This window comes from Syngnathoides biaculeatus, chromosome 2, assembly GCF_019802595.1.
Source record: "Syngnathoides biaculeatus isolate LvHL_M chromosome 2, ASM1980259v1, whole genome shotgun sequence".
In the NCBI taxonomy this organism is placed as follows: domain Eukaryota; kingdom Metazoa; phylum Chordata; class Actinopteri; order Syngnathiformes; family Syngnathidae; genus Syngnathoides; species Syngnathoides biaculeatus.
The window spans coordinates 39,916,566-39,935,853 of NC_084641.1; the positions used below are offsets into that span (position 1 = coordinate 39,916,566).

Below are 19,288 nucleotides of genomic sequence, written 5' to 3' on the forward strand. Positions count from 1 at the left end.
TCACAGTGGAAGTGGAGCACACACAAATAGTAATTATGGGGGCAGAGAAAAGAATGTCTCTCCACCTTATTCACACCCCCCTCCCCCAATTTGATACCCTTTGCTCACTTCATTCATGCTTTTTTTTTTTTTTTTTTAGTCTTAACACGAAGAAGTAAGAGACATCCTTGATAAAACAAAACATGGAAACATTAATTTGCAGTTTTCTTGATTCTCCCTGCTTTTAATCCAAGATCTACTGGTAATTCAACAATGACATGTACGGTACATTGGCCATTATTTGCTTGTTTGTTTTATTCAAAGATTATGTGGCATTACAGATGATAAAAAGAAGAGGAGGGGACCGTGGAGGTGCTCATCTCAACTGGGTGAACCAGGACAAGAATTCTTTGTACATCCCTACATATTTAATGCCTGCTACTTGTTGACACTTCTGATACGTCCCCTCTAAGGCTCAACAATACTTGACAAGCTTCCACACTCACCCAACAGAAATAACATTCAAATCCCAAAAAAATTGCTGCATCTGGTAATGAAAGCCCAGTTCATACTTTTAGTTACGGCGTTAAACCAGAGACGCACATGCCCAGGCCTTCGTTCTGCAGTCATCTTATCACCAACTTTTAGTTTTGCTAAATACTCAGTGCCAGTTCAAACACAGCAGCCAGCTATTGATGGCTGCTAACGCTGATGAAATTTCAGTAAGCGTGAGTATGTTGACCACCACAAGTGGATACACATATGCACAAAACTGTACTTGAGGGAAAGGCAAACAAAATACAAGCATACATGTTAATGGAGAAAAACACACAAACACCCACTCACACACAGACACACGCACACGCACACACACACACACACACAGACACACACACACACACACACACACACAGCAGGGGTCAACTCATCAAACACAAGAGAAATGGACAGTTGCATTTGAACATTTGTGTGCTTGTAGAGATGTCATTATTCACCCACCACTGTGCAGCTGTGTGTGTACTCACTCCTGTAAAGGAAGCCGAGCTCTCTTAACCAGCATTATGGTGAGGCTTTACCAAAACGCAATCTGTCACAGTCACAATCACTGCACATGGATACACAAAATGCTTGACAAAAACTGGGTCACCCTGCCCAACAGTGATCGGTATTGTGTACATGTTGTCTATTCCAAATTACAAAACTAGATTTAGGGATCAAGTGAAAACTGCAGCCAGACAGGATGGTCCTTTTTTTATATCTACCAAAAAAAAAAAAAAAAAAAAAACAGTGCAAAGCTGCAAAATTTTGGAGGGTTGAGTTGAATGATTTGTTCTTTGCCTTGAAATGCTGCTGGTCAAACAAATTAGAGAGGACAACAACAAAAAAAAAGAAATATAAAACAAAGGATTCAAGTTTGACTCATTCACTGAGCCATAATTCCATGACTGCCTTTTCAACCATACATACAAGACATGCACTTTCCAGAATAAGAGTTGATCCTATGGGAAAAACAATTGTAAAATTCCAGATCACTGAAAAACAGTATTAATTCTAATTGTCTTTACTCTTAGCAGACAGTTATTAAGGGAGAAAGCCTAATATGTGTCCTGAAAAGGAAATGTAAGCAAAGTTATGATGGCAAAACTGACTGGACAAGTACACATTATTTGTACACAAAGTTGTACTGCAGTTATTAAAAAAAAAAAAAATCAAAATCCAACTATTACCTTCCACATGCATCTGACACCTGATCTTGGTGGTGCACTGTTAAAGTTAAATGGGTCCGAATCAAAAGCTCAACAATTGCCCGAGGAAGGGAAGGCAATACAAACGGGAAAAGGTCAGCACCTGAGTTCGAAATACATTTTAACTCCAGAAATCAGAGCTGGGGGAAATGTGTTCTTTAAAAATTATCATATATATTTTTAAATAGACAGTGGAAGCTCGATTTATCAGGTGAATATGGTCTATTAAAGCTACTTGTACATTCTATTAAACCAAATTTTTGAGGACACCCATTACTGTACAAATTAATATTTGTACTTTTTTCATGGTCTAAACACCCCAGTACAGTACAAAGGTTTCGTACATAGTTATAAAAATTCTTGAAAATGTTTCAAACCAAATCAAAAGCTTTATAGGACTGTGCATACAACAAGATAACAAGCGCTTCTCCACAAAGTGCTCGAAGCCATAAAATAAAATAGAAGATTTAAATGAGATAAAGTAACTCAGATAAAAAATATTTATAAATCAAGGGATAGTTATTGTTAAAAGAATTCATCTCAGTGTCCGACTTCTTCGCACAACATTCTTCCTTTCTAAGCTTCCGCCACATGGTTCTCTGCTCTACCTTTGTCTTCCGCATCTTGTCACATAGAACACCAGACACCTTCCGCCGACTGTTCCACCCTGCTTGGACCCGTTTCTTCACTTCCTCACCACACTCACCATTTCTCTGGATTGTTGACCCAAAGTATTTGAAGTCGTCCACCCTCGCTATCTCTTCTCCCTGGAGCTTGACTCTTTCTTCTCTGTCCGCTCATTCCTCCACATATATTCTGTTTTACTTCAGCTAATCTTCATTCCTCTCCTTTCCAGTGCGCGCCTCAATATTTCTAATTGTTCCTCCACCTGCTCCTTGCTTTCATTGCAGATCACAATGTCATCTGCGAACATCATGGTCCAAAGGGATTCCATTCTAACCTCATCTGCCAGCCTATCCATTACTGAACCCTGATGCAATCTCACCTCCACCTTACAGGGGAAATCCAGTGCTTTGATCAGTGTATCCAATAGGTCATGTAATATGTTATGGCTAATCTTCATTCCTCTCCTTTTCAGTGCATGCCTCCATCTTTATCATCTGCCAACATCATGGTCCAAGGAGAATCCAGTCTAACCTCATCTGTCAGCCTATCCATTACTACCGCAAACAGGAAGAGGTTCAGGGCGGATCCCTGATACAGTCCCACTTCCACCTTAAATTCTTCTGACACACCTACGGCACATCTCACCGCTGTTCTGGTGTCCTCATACATGTCCTATACTATTCTAACATATTTCTCCACCCCACCAGACTTGAGCATCCAGTACCACAGTTCCTCTCTTTTTATTCTGTCAAAGGCTTCCTCTAGGTCGACTTTCTCTCTTTTTCCACGAGCATCCTCAAGACAAAAAATGTAGTTACAAATACCACCTAAGTGTGTGCCCCAGTGAAAGCTTTTCCCGCGGCACCCAAAAGGTCGTAACTCCGCGGGCACGTTTAGCTTTTTAGGGACCCAGAGGGAGGAATGGGCTCCTATTTGGGAGCACTTTTGTCCATTTCATGATCCAAAACAAGGAATTAACCACTTTGTGCAGCAAATGACACCTGCACTGTGGTACATACTGGGATGTCTACCTGGGCTCTAGACAGGGTATTTTGTTCCTTGTTGGACCCTGCATTGTGATTTGACCCCTCAAGGACAAGACTTTTTGGCCAGCAAAGGCTGGTTTAAAAAAAAAAAAAAAAAAAAAAAAAAAAAAAAGGCCTCATAAACGTGCCTCTGTATGGTGCTGCTCATCGTTACATGGAGGAAGAGTTTCCTAACCTCATCAATGGAGGATGGCGGGCACAAGATTTTAACATGTATGAAACAAGCCTTTTTTGGAAGAGGACGCCTACTCAAGGACCGTGTTTAAGATCATCATGTGGCAATGCACCAGGTGAGTGAACTTAAAGCCTCTATGAGCCTCTCCTTCACTGTGTGTGTGTATCCAAAAGAGAGAGAGAGAGAGAGAGAGAGAGAGAGAGAGAGAGAGAGAGAGAGAGAGAGAGAGAGAAAGAGACAGGACGGCGCAGGAGTGTAGAGCAGTGAGAGTGATAAAGGATCGAAATGCAGCGCGAGCAGTTGCTAAAGTGTATAGTTTACAAGTGTAGCGAGTGCGAATGGGGAGTAGTCGTGTTTAAGAGAGGACACGTTGATGCTGAGTGCTAAAAGGATCTAATAAAGCCTTCCGAGCAGCAAACTGGTGCTTCGTACCACTATTGTTCCTGCCACCAAGACGTCTCCTCTGCGTTTCCCAACCAGGGTCAGGCAACTGTTGCAGGAAAGATAAACAAAGATTTTATAATTAAAGATTTAAGTAAATACGTTTACTGTTATAATCTTAGTCTCAAATATGTCAATTATAAATCCTGTTTACACATTTTAATCATTTGGGTACCCAGGTAAACATACATGAAAATTCCTGGGGTCTTTGCGTGTGCGTGTTTGTGGTGTGTCCTACTTTCCGTTTTTTCTGATTTCACGGGTCTTCTGGCCCCATTAAGCATGAAAAAGGAGGGAGTATTGTATAGGTTGTACATGATTTGCAATCATTGTATTCGGCTTTTATTCATTTAAAAGAGCATCCCAACTTCACTGGAATTGAATTTGTAAATCAAGCCATTTTTTCTCATGAAGGGCACCACGTAGCTTTTTATATCTATAAAATGTCAGAGAAAGTGACGACAAACCTTTTATCAGTCTGAAAAATCTAATGTTTGACACAGTTTAACATCATGAGTTCTAGGGAGCAGAGGCCTACTTAAACTCAAAACACATACAAAACACAACCAAAAAGGAAATTTTATAGAACATTTAATAAAATCAATGAAGCCTCGACAGGGAACCAGAAAGAGCTTAAGCGTCTACCAACATCCCAATCTACATTTTACATGGATATTGTTATGAAAATTACATATATTATTCATTTCAATGTCTATACGAAAAAAAAATGACCGGCGAGCGTGTTATTCATGCGCAAAGTTGCAGAAGTCTCACTCAACATCCCAGTGGCAGCCATATCGCCTGCAATGTCATTTACAGATGTCACACTGGGACATTGCCATTGAGAAGATGCTGTGCCACCTGCTATGGGAGACGAACAACAGATTTTACGATTCTTCTGACGCCCCTTCTGACACGGAAGATCTTTTTGAAGCAGAGAAGATCTCATAATTGTGAAGTGGCCAGGGCAATATTACCCTATCATTTCGAGCTACATTTAGGTGATATACAGATCACTTCCAACTAACAACAGTATGTAGCATACTCAGAAGGACCCATGCTGGGTGAAGTAACTACTTCAGCGGTGCCCAGACACCGGTGGCCGGTGGGTGGACATGGCCAAACCACCGATGAACAACACCAACTGGAGTGTCTTTGAAAACTCAGCAAGCAGCCTTGATGAATTCACGGATATCGTTACTGCGTATGTCAGTTTCTGTGAGGAGGTGTGTGTACCAACAAAAACTTTTCGCACACTCAATAACAACAAGCTGTGGTTTACAGTCAGTCTTGGGCAACTCCGCCAGGCTAAAGAGGTTGCATATCATAGTGGGAATAGGACCCTCTACAATTGTATTATAAACCAGCTGACTAAAGAAATTAACATTGCAAAGAGGGACTATGCAGGAAAACTGGAACAACATCTTGCAACATCTTGGTACTAATGACTCCAAATCAGTCTGGCACGGATTATAATCGCTTACTAATTACAAGTGACACTGCCTCCCAGTAGAAAAGAAGAGTGGGCTCGCCGACATCCTCAATAGCTTTACTGCAGATTTGAAAAGGACACTCTCACTCCACACACCCACCAAGTTGCACCACCATCCCCCCACTGTATAACATCCATGAAAGGGAAATGAGGCAGATCTTCAAACAACAAAATATCAACAAAGCGCCGGGTCCAGACCTTGTGTCCCCATCCTGTCTCAAAGTCTGCACAGACCAACTTGCTCCTGTCTTCACAAAGATATTCAATAGGTCTCTAGAACTGTGTGAAGTACCAACCTGGTTCAAACATGCCACCATCATACCGGTCCCCACAAAAGCAGCAGTCTCGGGTCTTAATGACTACAGGCCTGTTGCCTTGATGTCTGTGGTCATGAAGTCCTTTGAACGCCTTGTGCTGGACCGCCTCAATAGCGTCACAGGTCCCCAGCTGGACCCACTGCAGTTTGCCTATCGAGCGAAAAGGTCTGCACTTCATCCTTGAACATCAACAGCGAGGGTACCTATCCTGTTTGGAGGCTTCAGCTCTGTGTGTTACACCATCACCCCTGAACTCCTCAACTCCAAACTTTTCCAGCTCAGCATCTCGCCTGCTATCTCCCAGTGGATCTACAACTTCCTGACGGGCAGGGCACAGAAGGTGAGTCTGGGGGACAATATTGTGGACTTCAAGAGGCCTTCTTCACCACAGCTGCCGCATGACGCTGTCCAACTGTCTCATGTCAACTGTCGAGACCTTCAAGTTCTTGGGAATTACAGTCTCACATAACCTGAAGTGGGAGACGAACATCAACTCCGTCCTCAAAAAGCCCAATAAAGGATATACTTCTTGCGGCTTCTGAGAAAGCACAGCCTGTCACAAGAGCTGCTGAGACAATTCTAGACAGTGGTCATCAAATCAGTACGGTGTACCTCCATCACAGTCTGGTTTGGGGCTGCCACAAAAAAAGACAAATTCCGACTGCAATGGACTATCAAAACCACTGAACGGATTGCTGGCACCACCCTACCCACTCTTGAAGACTTGCACGCCATTTGAATTAGGTCCAGAGCCGGCAGGATCCTTTCAGACCCTCCATATTCTGGCCATTAACTCTTCCAACTCATTCCATCCGGTAAGCGCTATTGATCAATGCAAGTCAAATCGAGGAGGCATTCAAACAGGTTTTTCCCAGTGGCAATTACGTCATTAAATTCTTGATCAGCGGACCTACTATTTTCTGCCTTGTGCCGTTGGTGGGACACACCCTCACATCCTCATGGTCCAATCAGTATTAGTATTAGTAATACATATTGTAGACTATTGCACGATTCGTCACTTTAAAGTGCTCCCTTTGCACAATTGCACTGGTATATCACAGGAAGCGTAAAAAGGTAAGGGCACTCTGTATAAGCTTAAGATGATCTGGGGCATTGATGCACTCCTAACTGCTCTAAATGAAGAAGACTCTGCATCTAGCACGTCTATGACTCTTATGAATAGTTCCTATTATCTGAATGTCTCTTGTTTTTGTTCTTGTTTGTTTGTTCTTTGTTTCTAAATGTCTTACCATGATGGCACCAACAGCACATTCCTCATGTGCTGTTACAAACTTCGCCGTTAAAGGTGATTCTGATTCTGAACTCTCCAATGCAATGCATGTCTGTGTGATTGTTGGTGCGTATAAGCAGTTTCCCCACACTGTAATATATATATATATAATATATATATATATATATATATATATATATATATATATATAGGAACCGCCAATTCAGTTTTATGATTCTGTTCTATTGGGTGGATGTAGGGATCATTCTCAATGAAGAGACATCTTGAACAACAAAAAGTCCTTGCCAACCTCAATGTTGCTATTACACTAGTCCTCTGTCATGCCTGCAACAGATCTCACATGCCAGACTGCATTATGGGAGCTTAGCAGCTTTTAATCTTTACTTAGCAAAACACATAGTGAACCAAGTACCAACACCTTGACTGCCTTGTATGTGAGTGAAGTGTGTGAGAAGGCCAGGCTACCTGCCTGCTCATTAAACACACACACACAGAAGTAGAATTTGACATCCAAACACTAAAAAGGGAGCATTTTGTATCACTGATGGGGAGTGATGCTTTCAGAAAGAAAACTGGCACGCTAACATGTGGATAAAGTGGGCCATGTTCCTTCATTCATATCATAACAGAACGGATGCCGCGGTGCACATGCATGTGCCTTTACAGACAGTGGGCAGTGATCAGCTGATTCAAGAAGAAGCTTTCTAATGGAACCATATGACCGAATTTGTGAATTTAACCATTTGCCCAAAAATAATATTTAAAGGCTGTTCATTTAAATGTGGAGAAACGTTAGTTCATAAAGCATCTACAATAAGGACAAAAAAATAATACCAAACAATATTGCCAGATAGGCAACAAGGCTCATCTGGCAAGACTTGACCCTTAGAACTGCAAAGTTATGCAAAGTGGCAACTAGAAGCTGGAAAGACGCGAGTCTGCTTCCTGACTACTGTCAGTGTACCCCTGAGCAAAGCATCCTCCTTTCTATAAATGTTAAAGAAATCAACATGAAATCACGCACATTATTTTCTTCATGTTGCATATGTCTAAATTTTGTCACATTTATACCTTATACAATCACAAATGTATTCAAAATAATCACCTTGGGGTAATCCTCCCTGCAATGTTTGATTTTCCACTTCAATTAGGGTTAGGGTTAGAGGGAAACTGAAGATCACTTTGCTTAGAATACATTCCATTTTATTGTCCAAGCCGCTCACCCTCACAAGGGCAGCGGGAGCGCTGGAGGCTATCCCAGCTAATTTCAGCTGAAAGGCGGTGTACACACTGAGCTGGTTACCAAACAGTTGCAGGACACATAAGACAGCTCTGAGCGGGAATCGATCATACGCTGCCTGCACCAAAGTCAGGCGTGTGTATCACTACGCCAGTGACACTTGGTCTGAAGACATTAATTGGAAAAAAATGGAGCGGGAAATAAAGCTCAAAAGATAAAGTCGTAGATTCATCACCTACTTCCTTTTAACCGCAGCAGTATTCATTTATTATCATGTGGGTGCATTGGAAGAGTATGAGTGGTTTCTTTTCTTTACCTCAAGTGCCAGGTTAAAGCACTTTTATCAGATGCACAACTGAATCAAATTGTGAAAGAAACCTTACACAAGCATGATCCATCAAATGGCAAAGAACACTGACACTGACAGTGTTGCACCGAGAAAGACCAGAAAGAGCTATAAAACAAACTATGGTCACTACCTGTCATCATCTTCAGTTGCAGCCACAGCCTGGTAATGTCAAAGCACAGTTGAGATACTCTGTTCACAGCCATGATTGCTTGCACCTATATGAGCCTCTCTCAGATGCGTTTGTACACACGAACGCAAAATGACATACACGCATACGAGAACAAACACACACAACCTCATAGTGTCTGAGAACACCCCAATGTAAGTTCCGGCACTGGCAGTCCATTCCTGCACGAGTGAAGACTGAAGTTGCTAAGCTGTCATCGCACAGTGGTGGCACACACTCGCACATGCACATACTCACACACTTGAATGCACAGTATCACTCTGACAGGCGGAGCTTAGGAGGTTCCTCCCCCAGATTCACATTTCACATGGCTTGTGCGCAAAGAGCCTCCCTGATACATGACAGGCTCCACATAAGTCTAACATCATGTTCTGCTGCGCTTCTGTCATACTCGATGACCCGCGCGCACACACAAACACAATGTCAAAGGAAACAGCAGGGGAAAGCATTGTGCCAAAAAAATGAGAAAAAAGTCACATTCAAAAACTGTCCTGAAGAAGATTCATTCATGACTTTTGCGATTGTTACTATGATGAAACTGGTTCAGATCCCTCTGCAAAAAACACAAACATAAGGAATCGGACAATATTTCACATCATTTATAACTGCTTCTGTAAATTCTCATCAGAACTTCATTCACCAGGACTTTGTATTTTGAATTACAGGCTTCCCTGGCTATTTCACGGGTAATTTTTCGCAGCTTCAGTGCTTTGTTTATTATTTAATCAAAAAAAAAAAAAAAAAGAAAGAAAAGAAAAAACTGCCAGATCGGCATATTAAGGAAAGACACATTGATACAAAACGTGTGATTGGTTCCTGGCGTGACATCAACCAATGAGAGCATGAGTGGCTTTATCCCATGAGCTGACTGGTTGTGCATCATCAAATCCTCACTAAGCAACTTCCCTTGTCCCAGCCATTGCCTTGTTTTGCGCGTTGTCTCGTTAACGCTGTTGACTACCTCGCAATCGCATATGTACTGTATCTTAGTGTTGTGTTCGTGTTCACTTTTTTTAAGCAATAACATTTTTTGATTATGTAGTTATGATACCACCACAGTGTTGTGCCTCAGCAAAAGGTTCCTCTGCGGTGCACAAGAAATGGTAATTCCGCAGGCACTTTTATCTTTTTAGGGATCCAGCAGAATTAATGGGGTCATATTTGGGAGCACTTTTGTTATTTTTGGGATCCAGCAGGAGGAATAAACCAATTGGTGCAGCAAATGGAATAAGCACTGTGGTACCTACTGGGATGTCCTCCAGGGCTCCAGAGAGGGCACTTTTCTCATTGTTGGACACTGCATTGTTATTCACCCCCTTGAGGACAAGGCTTTTTGGCCAGCAAAGGCTGATTCGAAAAATTTAAAAACGATACGGCCTCAGAAATGTGCCTCTGTATGGTGCTGCTCATCATTATGTGGAGGAAGAGTTTCCTAAACTGATCAGTGAGGGTTGGGGGTGGAGGGTAGGTTTTTAACATGGATGAAACGGGCTTTTTTTGGAAGAAGATGCCATTGCATACTTCTTCAAGAACCGTGTTTACGATCATCATGTGGCAATGCTGCAGGTGAGTGAACGTAAAGCCTCTCTGAGCCTCTCCTCTTAACTCGTGTGTGCAGAGAGCAAGAGAGAGAGAGAGAGAGAGAGAGAGAGAGAGAGAGAGAGAAGAGAGAGAGAGAGAGAGAGAGAGAGAGAGAGAGGCGTGTGGAGCTGTGAGAGTGAGAAGAGATAGAAATGCAGCGCGAGCAGTTGCTAGTACATACAGTTTACAAGTTTAGTGAGGGTGACCAGGGAGGAGTAGTGTTTAAGAGAGTGCATGAGAAACACAGAGTTTCAGGTCCCTCCAAATATTTTCTATTGGGTTTAGGTCTGGAGACTGGCTAGGCCACACCAGAACCTTGATATGCTTCTTACGGAGCCACTCCTTGGTTTTTCTGGCTGTGTGCTTCAGGTCATTGTCATGTTGAAAGACTCAGCCATGACCCATCTTCAATGCTCTAACTGAGGGAAAGAGGTTGTTCCACAAAATCTCACAATACATAGCCACGGTCATCCTCTCCTTAATACAGTGCAGTCGTCCTGTCCCATGTGCAGAAAAACATCCGCAAAGCATGATGCTACCACCCCCATGCTTCACAGTAGGGATGGTGTTCTTGGGATAGAACTCATAATTCGTCTTCCTCCGAACACAGTTAGTCGAATTATGACCAAAAAGTTCAATTTTGGTCTCATCTGATCACAAACCTGTCTCCCATGACTCCTCTGTATCATCAAAATGGTCATTGGCAAACTTAAGACGGGCCTTGACATGTGTTGGTTTAAGCAAGGGAACCTTCCGTGCCATGCATAATTTCAAACCATGACGTCTTCATGTATTACCAACAATCAGCTTGGAAACGGTGGTCCCTGCTCTTTTCAAGTCATTGACCAAGTCCTGTCATGTAGTCCTGGGCTGATTCCTCACCTTTCTAAGGATCATTGAGACCCCACGAGGTGATATCTTCCATGAGACTCCACTTTGACTGAGATTGACCACCATGTTTAGCTTCTTCCATTTTCTAAGATTGGTGAAAAAAGGTCCAATATTAGAGCAATCTCGAACATTGGACCTTTATTCACCAAGCTGCTTGGCAATTTCTCCATCGTGCTTTCCAGCCATGTGGAGTTGTACAATTTTGTCTCTGGTGTCTTTGGACAGGTCTTTGGTCTTGCTAATTGCATGGGGTGGACAGGTGTCTTTATGCAGCTAACGACCTCACACAGGTGCATCTGATTCACGATAATACATGGAGTGCAGGTGGACTTTTGAAGGTGAACTAACGGGTCTTTGAGGTCAGAATTCTAGCTGATAGACAGGTGTTCAAATACTTATTTGCAGATGTATCATACAAATAAATCATACATTTTGATTTCTGGATATTTTTTTTTAGATTATCTATCTCACAGTGGATATGCACCTACGACGAAAATGTCACACTCCTCCATGATTTCTTAGTGGGAGAACTTGCAATATAGCAGGGTGATCAAATACTTATTTTCTTCACTGTACATGAAAATTCCTAGGGTGTATGTAGGGGGGAGTCCTACTTTGTAGTTTTTCAACATTTAACGTGGGGGGGGGGGTCTGGTCTCCATGAACTGCAAAAAATGAGGGATTATTGTAATACATAGTTAATCTTTCTGTATAAATGTGTATAATACAATTTTTAAAAAAGGTGGATTTTAAATTTCATAGATTTCTCATGTATAATTCGTCCTGAAGTATAATCCCCACCCCCAAAGTTGACATAAAACAATCAGGAAAAACCTTCTAACAATGTACAATGCGCACCACCAATTCGCTGCTGGCCATATGATCAACATATTAGGGATTATCTGTATTTCTGTTCTGCTAGGTTTGTACTTTTATTATTTGTACTTTTTTCAAAAAACAGGCCACAGGACACACTTGTCCTCGTCCCTGTAATTGTCAGAATAGACTCCCTCAACCAACTAAAATAAATACTCAATGATGACATAACATTTGAATACTTTTGATCACAGGTTTTACAGTCTTAAATAGTTTAATTTAAACTTTGTACAGAAACATTTTTTGCATTAAATATTTCCGCATAAAACATTGCATGTTACAAGACTCTGATGGTTAGCAAGTAATTTTTTGTGGACTTGAGTCCCAAGATGACTGAAAAATACAAATGTAAACAGCACAAGGGAGTGTGCATAGGGCAGTTTATCCACTATATTACACACAATTGGCAAGGCCTTCAAAAGAAGCATCTCACTCATCTCCAATCTGGAAAAAGATCCATAGTAGCTACCTTTGCTCCATCGTTGTGGAACTCATTGACGACTTGGTCTAGTTCTGGTGCCTCCTGGATTGCATCATGAATGACATTTGACATTTTTGTCTGAGTTTAAGTTTTTGTCTTAGTTTAAGTTAAAACAAACTCATGGCCACCAGTCTCTAATGTTTGGTGCAGTAGCAACAAAAATGCTACCCTAACGATTGTAAAATGGCAAACTCCCATCGAGCAGGTCAGGGAGCTTGGGTGCACATTACTGTAACTAAATGTGCATCATAAGACATTGAATATCATATTGAAATGTAAATGTATACCTTTTTTACCACTATGTACCTGTATAAGACTATACAATATGATTTTCTTTTTTATTTTTAATCTGTACCTAAATATAATGTGCACTTTTTGAAAATATTTTTGGAAAATTTGGGGCATTATATACGAGAAATTATGGTAGATCTTTCTAATTTCAATATTTCCATTAATATAGTTATTCACAAACACTCATTAGGAAATATATCCATCTATATATTAAGTCACACTAGGTACAACGTGAACATGGAAAGACCTGCGTCCACAGTATGTAAATGATAATTGTGGGTGTGAGTGTGTCTCATGGCAGTGGGGTATTAGACTGTAGCCCAAATGTATTTATTTTATACACTATCGACTCTTTCCGGTGCTGGTTGGAACGCTATTTGCCAGATGGTAAGTAAACAGGAAGATGCCAATTAAGAGGCAACTCGAGTTAGAAAGAAAGAGCAGAAGATAAAGATTCATCACCCGCTTGCTCTTAACCTCTGCAAAGTGCAGGCCTTGACAGAGTAAGTTATATTTTGTTTTTGTTTGTAACTGTATAGCTACCAGCTCAGAAAAACCATTGGAGTAGAGAGGTGTGCTCGGAGAGAAACAAAAAATAGGTAGATTGTTCGATTTGAATGTTGATCCAAATAGTGGACATAATTGGCAACCACAGAAGAGGCAACTATGGCTTATCTCAAATAGTTATCCAGCAGTTGTCAACCACTTGTATCATGATCCCCACCAAATTATTTTTTTTGTTGTTCTTGCCTATATGGCACCCCTCAACAATGAATTGTGGAAATGAATTTTCTTAATCCTGGTGAACTTGTTTCATTGACTGCAGTTTGTCAAAATGACTATTGGGAGTAGGGGGTTAAATGCATGAGAATAAGTATGAAGAACATGGGATTAATTTTGTGATTTCCATTACAATTCAAGAATAACTGCCCACCCTCCCCCAACAAACATTTGAACAGACACATTTGAGATGATCACGCCAGATTCAGGGGACTACCACAGGAAGTTAAAAAGCAAATGATCCTCACATTTTGGTTGTGTAAGCACTTAATATTCTCTTGCTACTTCCTTCTAACCAGGTCACAACATGTGACAGAGTTTTTCCCTGTATTATCCTGAATCAGATGCACCTGTGAGAGGTTGTTAGTTGCATAAAGACACCTGTCCAACCCATACAATCAGTAAGACTCAAACCTGTAACATTACCAAGACCAAAGATCTGTCCAAAGACACCAGAGACAAAATTGAGCTGGGACCACCATTTCCAAGGTGACTGTTGGTAATACAATAAGACGTCATCGTTTGAAATCATGTATGGCACGGAAGGTTCCCCTGCTTAAACCAGCACATGTCAAGGCCCGTCTTAAGTTTGCCAATGACCATTTGGATGATACAGAGGAGTCATGGGAGAAAGTTTTCTGGTCAGATGACACAAAATGGAACTTTTGGGTCATAATTCCACTAACCGTGTTTGGAGGAAGACAAATGATGAGTTCTATCCCAAGAACACCATCCCTACTGTGAAGCATGGGGGTGGTAGCATCGTGCTTTGGAGGTGTTTTTCTGCACATGGGACAGGACGACTGCACTCTATTAAGGAGAGGATGATCGCGGCCATATAATGTGAGATTTAGGGGAACAACCTCTTTCCCTCAGTCAGAGCATTGAAAATGGGTAATGGCTGGGTCTTTCAACATGACAATGACCTCCATAAGCAAAAGCATATCAAGGTTCTGGCATGGACTAGCCAGTCTCCAGAAGTAAACCCAATAGAAAATCTTTGGAGGGAGCTGAAACTCAGTGTTTCTCAACGACAGCCCAGAAACCTGTTCGATCTAGAGAAGATCTGTGTGGAGGAGTGGGCCAAAATCCCTCCTGCAGTGCGTGCAAACCTGGTGAAAAACTACAGGAAACATTTGACCTCTGTAATTGCAAACAAAGGCTACTGTACCAAACATTAACATTGGTTTTATCAGGTGTTGAAATAATTATTTGCAGCTGTATCACACAAATTAATTGTTACAAAATCATACATTGTGATTTCTGGATTTTTCTTTTTAGATTCTCTCTCTCACAGTGGACATGCACTTACAATGAAAATTTCAGACCCCTCCATGATTTCTTACTGGGAGAACTTGAAACATAGTAGGGTGTTCAAATACTGTTTTTCTTCACTGTTTGTTAGCTGATGATAGCGCTAAACACAACCAGGCCAGGATTTACATTCAAATTTTCGAGTGACACAATTCAGATCGTTACTACCATACTTTTTCTGACAGGTGTTGATGCTTTGTGTAGTTCATGAACTAAAGTTAAGACGTCTGTTCATGCAGACTGTTCAACGTGTTCACTAGAGAATATCTAATCCAGAGCCCCAGAGATTTGCTCTATTGAGGGAACAGTTAACAAAATTGACGGAACAGTTTACTAAATTGAAGGAACAGATTACTAAACTCCAAGTACAAATTAATAAAATTAGGGAACTTCTTAATGAATATTTTTGTCATACCTTGTCAGGGGGGCTCTGCGGGGTATATGCAAAACAATGGCAAAATAAACAGACTAAACATAGCAATGAATTGGAATTTGGAACTTAGTCCGGCACTTTAAATCAATAAAAAGCATCCAGGCTCGTCTACTACACAGTATGGTCAGTGACAGAAATGCCAGTTTACAACTAGAATGGCCCAGAAGGTGTTATTTTTGGACAGTTTTGTAATGTATTTTCTTCAATTTAAGTTAATAGTAAAAGTGAATTATCCAACTTATCAATGTCAGCAATCAGCAAGTGGGATTTAATAATTCATCATGCAACGGTTTAAGTGACAACGTTGTTGGAGTAGTAGTAGTAGTCGTATTACTACTGTAGGAAGTACTAAAAATACATTGATCAGCTCTAAATAAAGACCAAAGGAAGTAGAGTAGGTGTACCAGGCATCGAGGTCCAAAAATATACTCACCATCGGGATCAATCATCATCACACACGCACAACTTATGCAAATGTATTTTTAAGAACCACCTTGAATAAACAAGGATTTGCTACTTTTTCAGAACCAGGTGTTCTCCTCCCAAGCTGTAAAATATGTAATGTGATCTCTGGCAGAGAAGCAACACCTTCACAAAACAATATTTGGCACTTTGATGGCTACAACTACAGTGCAATCGTTGCTTTGTATTTAATGTCTTATATTGAAAGACTGGCACTTGTAAGAGCTGACCCCACTTTGAAGGGTCTGGGTAACTCAAACACGTTAACAATTGGATGAATAAATTATACAAAACAGTAATTCAACCACCACATCGAAAAGCTCTCAAAAGCTTGACAAGATCTCCAACCGACTGAGTACCAGCTGACATCAAACAATCAACAGCCAGTGCCTCATATCTTACCAAATCATTACACAATGAATAGATGCTTTCTCTATTTATGCATGAAATGCACATTGAAGTAATAGTTGAAATAGAGAAAATGAGACACCACTAAACACAAACACACATGACGCATGCACGCACACACACACTTACAATGCAGCCGTTGACAGCACTGGGTGTATCTGTAGTAGTACTCCATCTCCGCCAGTGAGATGCAGACAAACTGCTCACAGAGCTCCTTCCCTCCCTTCTCTTCATCAGTCTCCATGTTCACCTCCACTGATAAAGAATCAAGTACTGTCTCCCTTCTCCTGCACTCATTATATTTGATATATCCTTGTCTCTCCCTCGCCACATACAAGTACACCTGTCAACTAGCATTGCCATTCCTCCTCCTTCTTTCCCACCCCTCTTTTACCCGGCACAAGTAGAGAACTGAACTTTCTCTCCAAATAATTCTGCACTTAACTTTCAGCAGTTGAATCCAGCAAGTGTAAACTGTTATCATAACTCCACAACGGTGGCTCTAACTTCTGCTACTGAATCATCCTGAAGGGATCGCACATTTTTTGCTTCGAAAAGTTCGAACACTAAATGTCCACAAAACAAGAAAAATCCTCTGCTCTGTCTGGTTTTGTGCTCCCTGTGTCAGTATGAATTTGGCACAACCATCTTCTCATATAACAATATAGAGTCTGTTTTAATATTAAAAACTAACAAATTAACTCTGAACCCCAAACCCAATGTAAGCAAAATTAACACTCACCTTGGTTTTCAATCTCTGAATACTTATGATTATTTTTTTGTCCTGCTCCTCAACAGCAAAGACAGGCAGACATAATAAGCATAAAAAGCACTTGCTTGTGCGGCTGTATTCTTATACTGATTTGGTTCTTCTCTGAAAGTGCTACTGATTGCGCAAACTGTAGTGACAAAGCAGCTGAGCCACAAAACAGCATGTGGGTATGTGGAGCTATGAAGTTTGTTAGCAATTACTCACTTGGAAGAGCTAATCAGTTACTAAGGTCAAGCAGCCACGTATCACTGCAGTATAGGAAAAAGTGCAACACAACGAATTACAAACTTGATGTACCCTAACCTGGAGTCTAATTTGTGGTATATTACAGTTAAATCTGATATGTACAGTGCATGCCAAAGAGAATACTAACCTGAGGTGCGCTGATGGCCACTGTTGATGTTTGATTCATTTTGAGTGAGTGGGCCAAAAGACAAGTTATGAAGAAGTTGACTCAATAAAGTTTGAACATCTTGAATCAGTTCCACCAGAGACATGGTCCCAACCTCATGAAAATTGCTCGGCTGGCCTGATAGTACTCCACTGGTTGTGCATGTTATTTTCTTAATGTGTGGACTGCTTTATCAGAGGAAGTGAGAGGGTGGTGGTCTGTTCTCTGACATCACCCCCTCCTTTATATTAACTGTGCTGAATGAAGTTGTTAAACAAGCTTCAATGTTCATATGTTTATATACAGCACGCCCTTCTGGGCAGGACTGAAAGTTAAACTGACTCCTTCCTTTTCAAGGACAGGAAAAAAAAAATGAAATAAAAATAATCAAATTACTACTACTTTCACTCAATTCTGATGTGCGTATCTACTTACACAACGTGAATTTGCCAATGGAATGCAGTAAAACAAACAACTCCAGAATGAAAGTCCTAATAATGCTTTTTAAACAATTTTAGCTGTATTAAATCAATGGTGGATGCGAAGCTAAGTACAGCAGTGTGTCAGCATGCAAGGACAAGCGTATGGGTTATTATGTTATAGTTTACAAACACAACCCCACATGTGATCAATAAGTCCAATGGTCCCAATTGAGCAATAAAAGAGCCAAAGCGTGGAGCGGCTAGATAAGCAGGCCAGGTAAACCCATGATAAACTTTAGCATTAGCATTCTCTAGGCTACATAAACAGATGCAAAAAACAGTGTAAAAGAAATCCCAGGAGCTTGTCTTTTCAAGTAGAAGGTTTAAAGGTCCCATATTATGGGTATTTAGACTTCCAAAGAGCTCGTGCACCTACGTCATAAAATACCATGACTTTTGTTTACCTCGCCATATTGCCGGTCAAGCTAAGTATTGCTCAATGCGAGGTTGGTTGGAGACAACACAGAAATGTCTTGCAGCTTGACGCCCAGAGTCTTGTCCGATACCGTCAGACATTTAGAAGGTGAAAATAAATGACGGCACGTGGAAAAATGAGATAAATTTGGCATAGAGGACCTGTATTTAATGCCGAAGTCGATTTTAAGTTTAATGCTAATTCACTTCCCTGTCTTGGGCAACATCATATCCACATGTATGTGGTAAATAAGTCGTCGAAATTTACACAAAAGAGTTTGAAAGCGTACCAAAGTCTGGACGCATACAAATACTTCGTCAGGTGACAAGGGGTCATCAGTTTTCAACCCTGTGAAATGAAAATAAACACACTCAAATTTGAAAACAATATAATTGTTAATCAAATTATTACAAAATATTCAAACAATCCACACATCTCATCGTGTTTTTTTTTAAAGACATTGTTCTTAAATGAGCCAACTTGGCATTATACCATAATTACCGGCTTACCAGCCGCGACTTTTTTCACAGCTGCCGTGCTACTTAGCGTTAGCACCACCATGATAGCGTTAGCACCGCCGCATTAGCGTTAGCGCGGCCGCGCTAGTGTTAAACTCTGTGTACCGAGGCTTATCACCAGGTGTACTCTGTAGGCCTGGAATTATGGAAAATATTTCTTGGGAATTTGAGATTGAGAAGAATAACTCCTACCTGAAATGAAGTGATCGCGAAACACGCGTGTGTATTTGGTTGGGCACCATCCATCCCGTTTAATTGCCGAAATCCATCGTTTTTTTCTCATCTTTTCAGCTGGTATTCGGTAGAATTACCTCTTCGAATATCTGTCTCATCTGTTGTGAAA

General features: G+C 41.0%; 1 protein-coding gene across 6 annotated transcripts in view; it reads right to left on the bottom strand.

The window, feature by feature from the left end:
• Positions 1–17,532, bottom strand: part of mcf2la (mcf.2 cell line derived transforming sequence-like a) — a 77,395-nt gene extending 59,863 nt beyond the window's left edge. For 3 of the 6 annotated variants that reach the window (XM_061804536.1, XM_061804526.1, XM_061804545.1), the window contains exon 1: positions 8,794–9,080. In XM_061804536.1, coding sequence (XP_061660520.1) covers positions 8,794–8,866 — 73 coding nt within the window. In that variant the 5' untranslated portion in view covers positions 8,867–9,080. The other 3 variants (XM_061804566.1, XM_061804562.1, XM_061804554.1) reach the window with 3 other exon arrangements.
• Between the last annotated feature and the right edge of the window lie 1,756 nt (positions 17,533–19,288).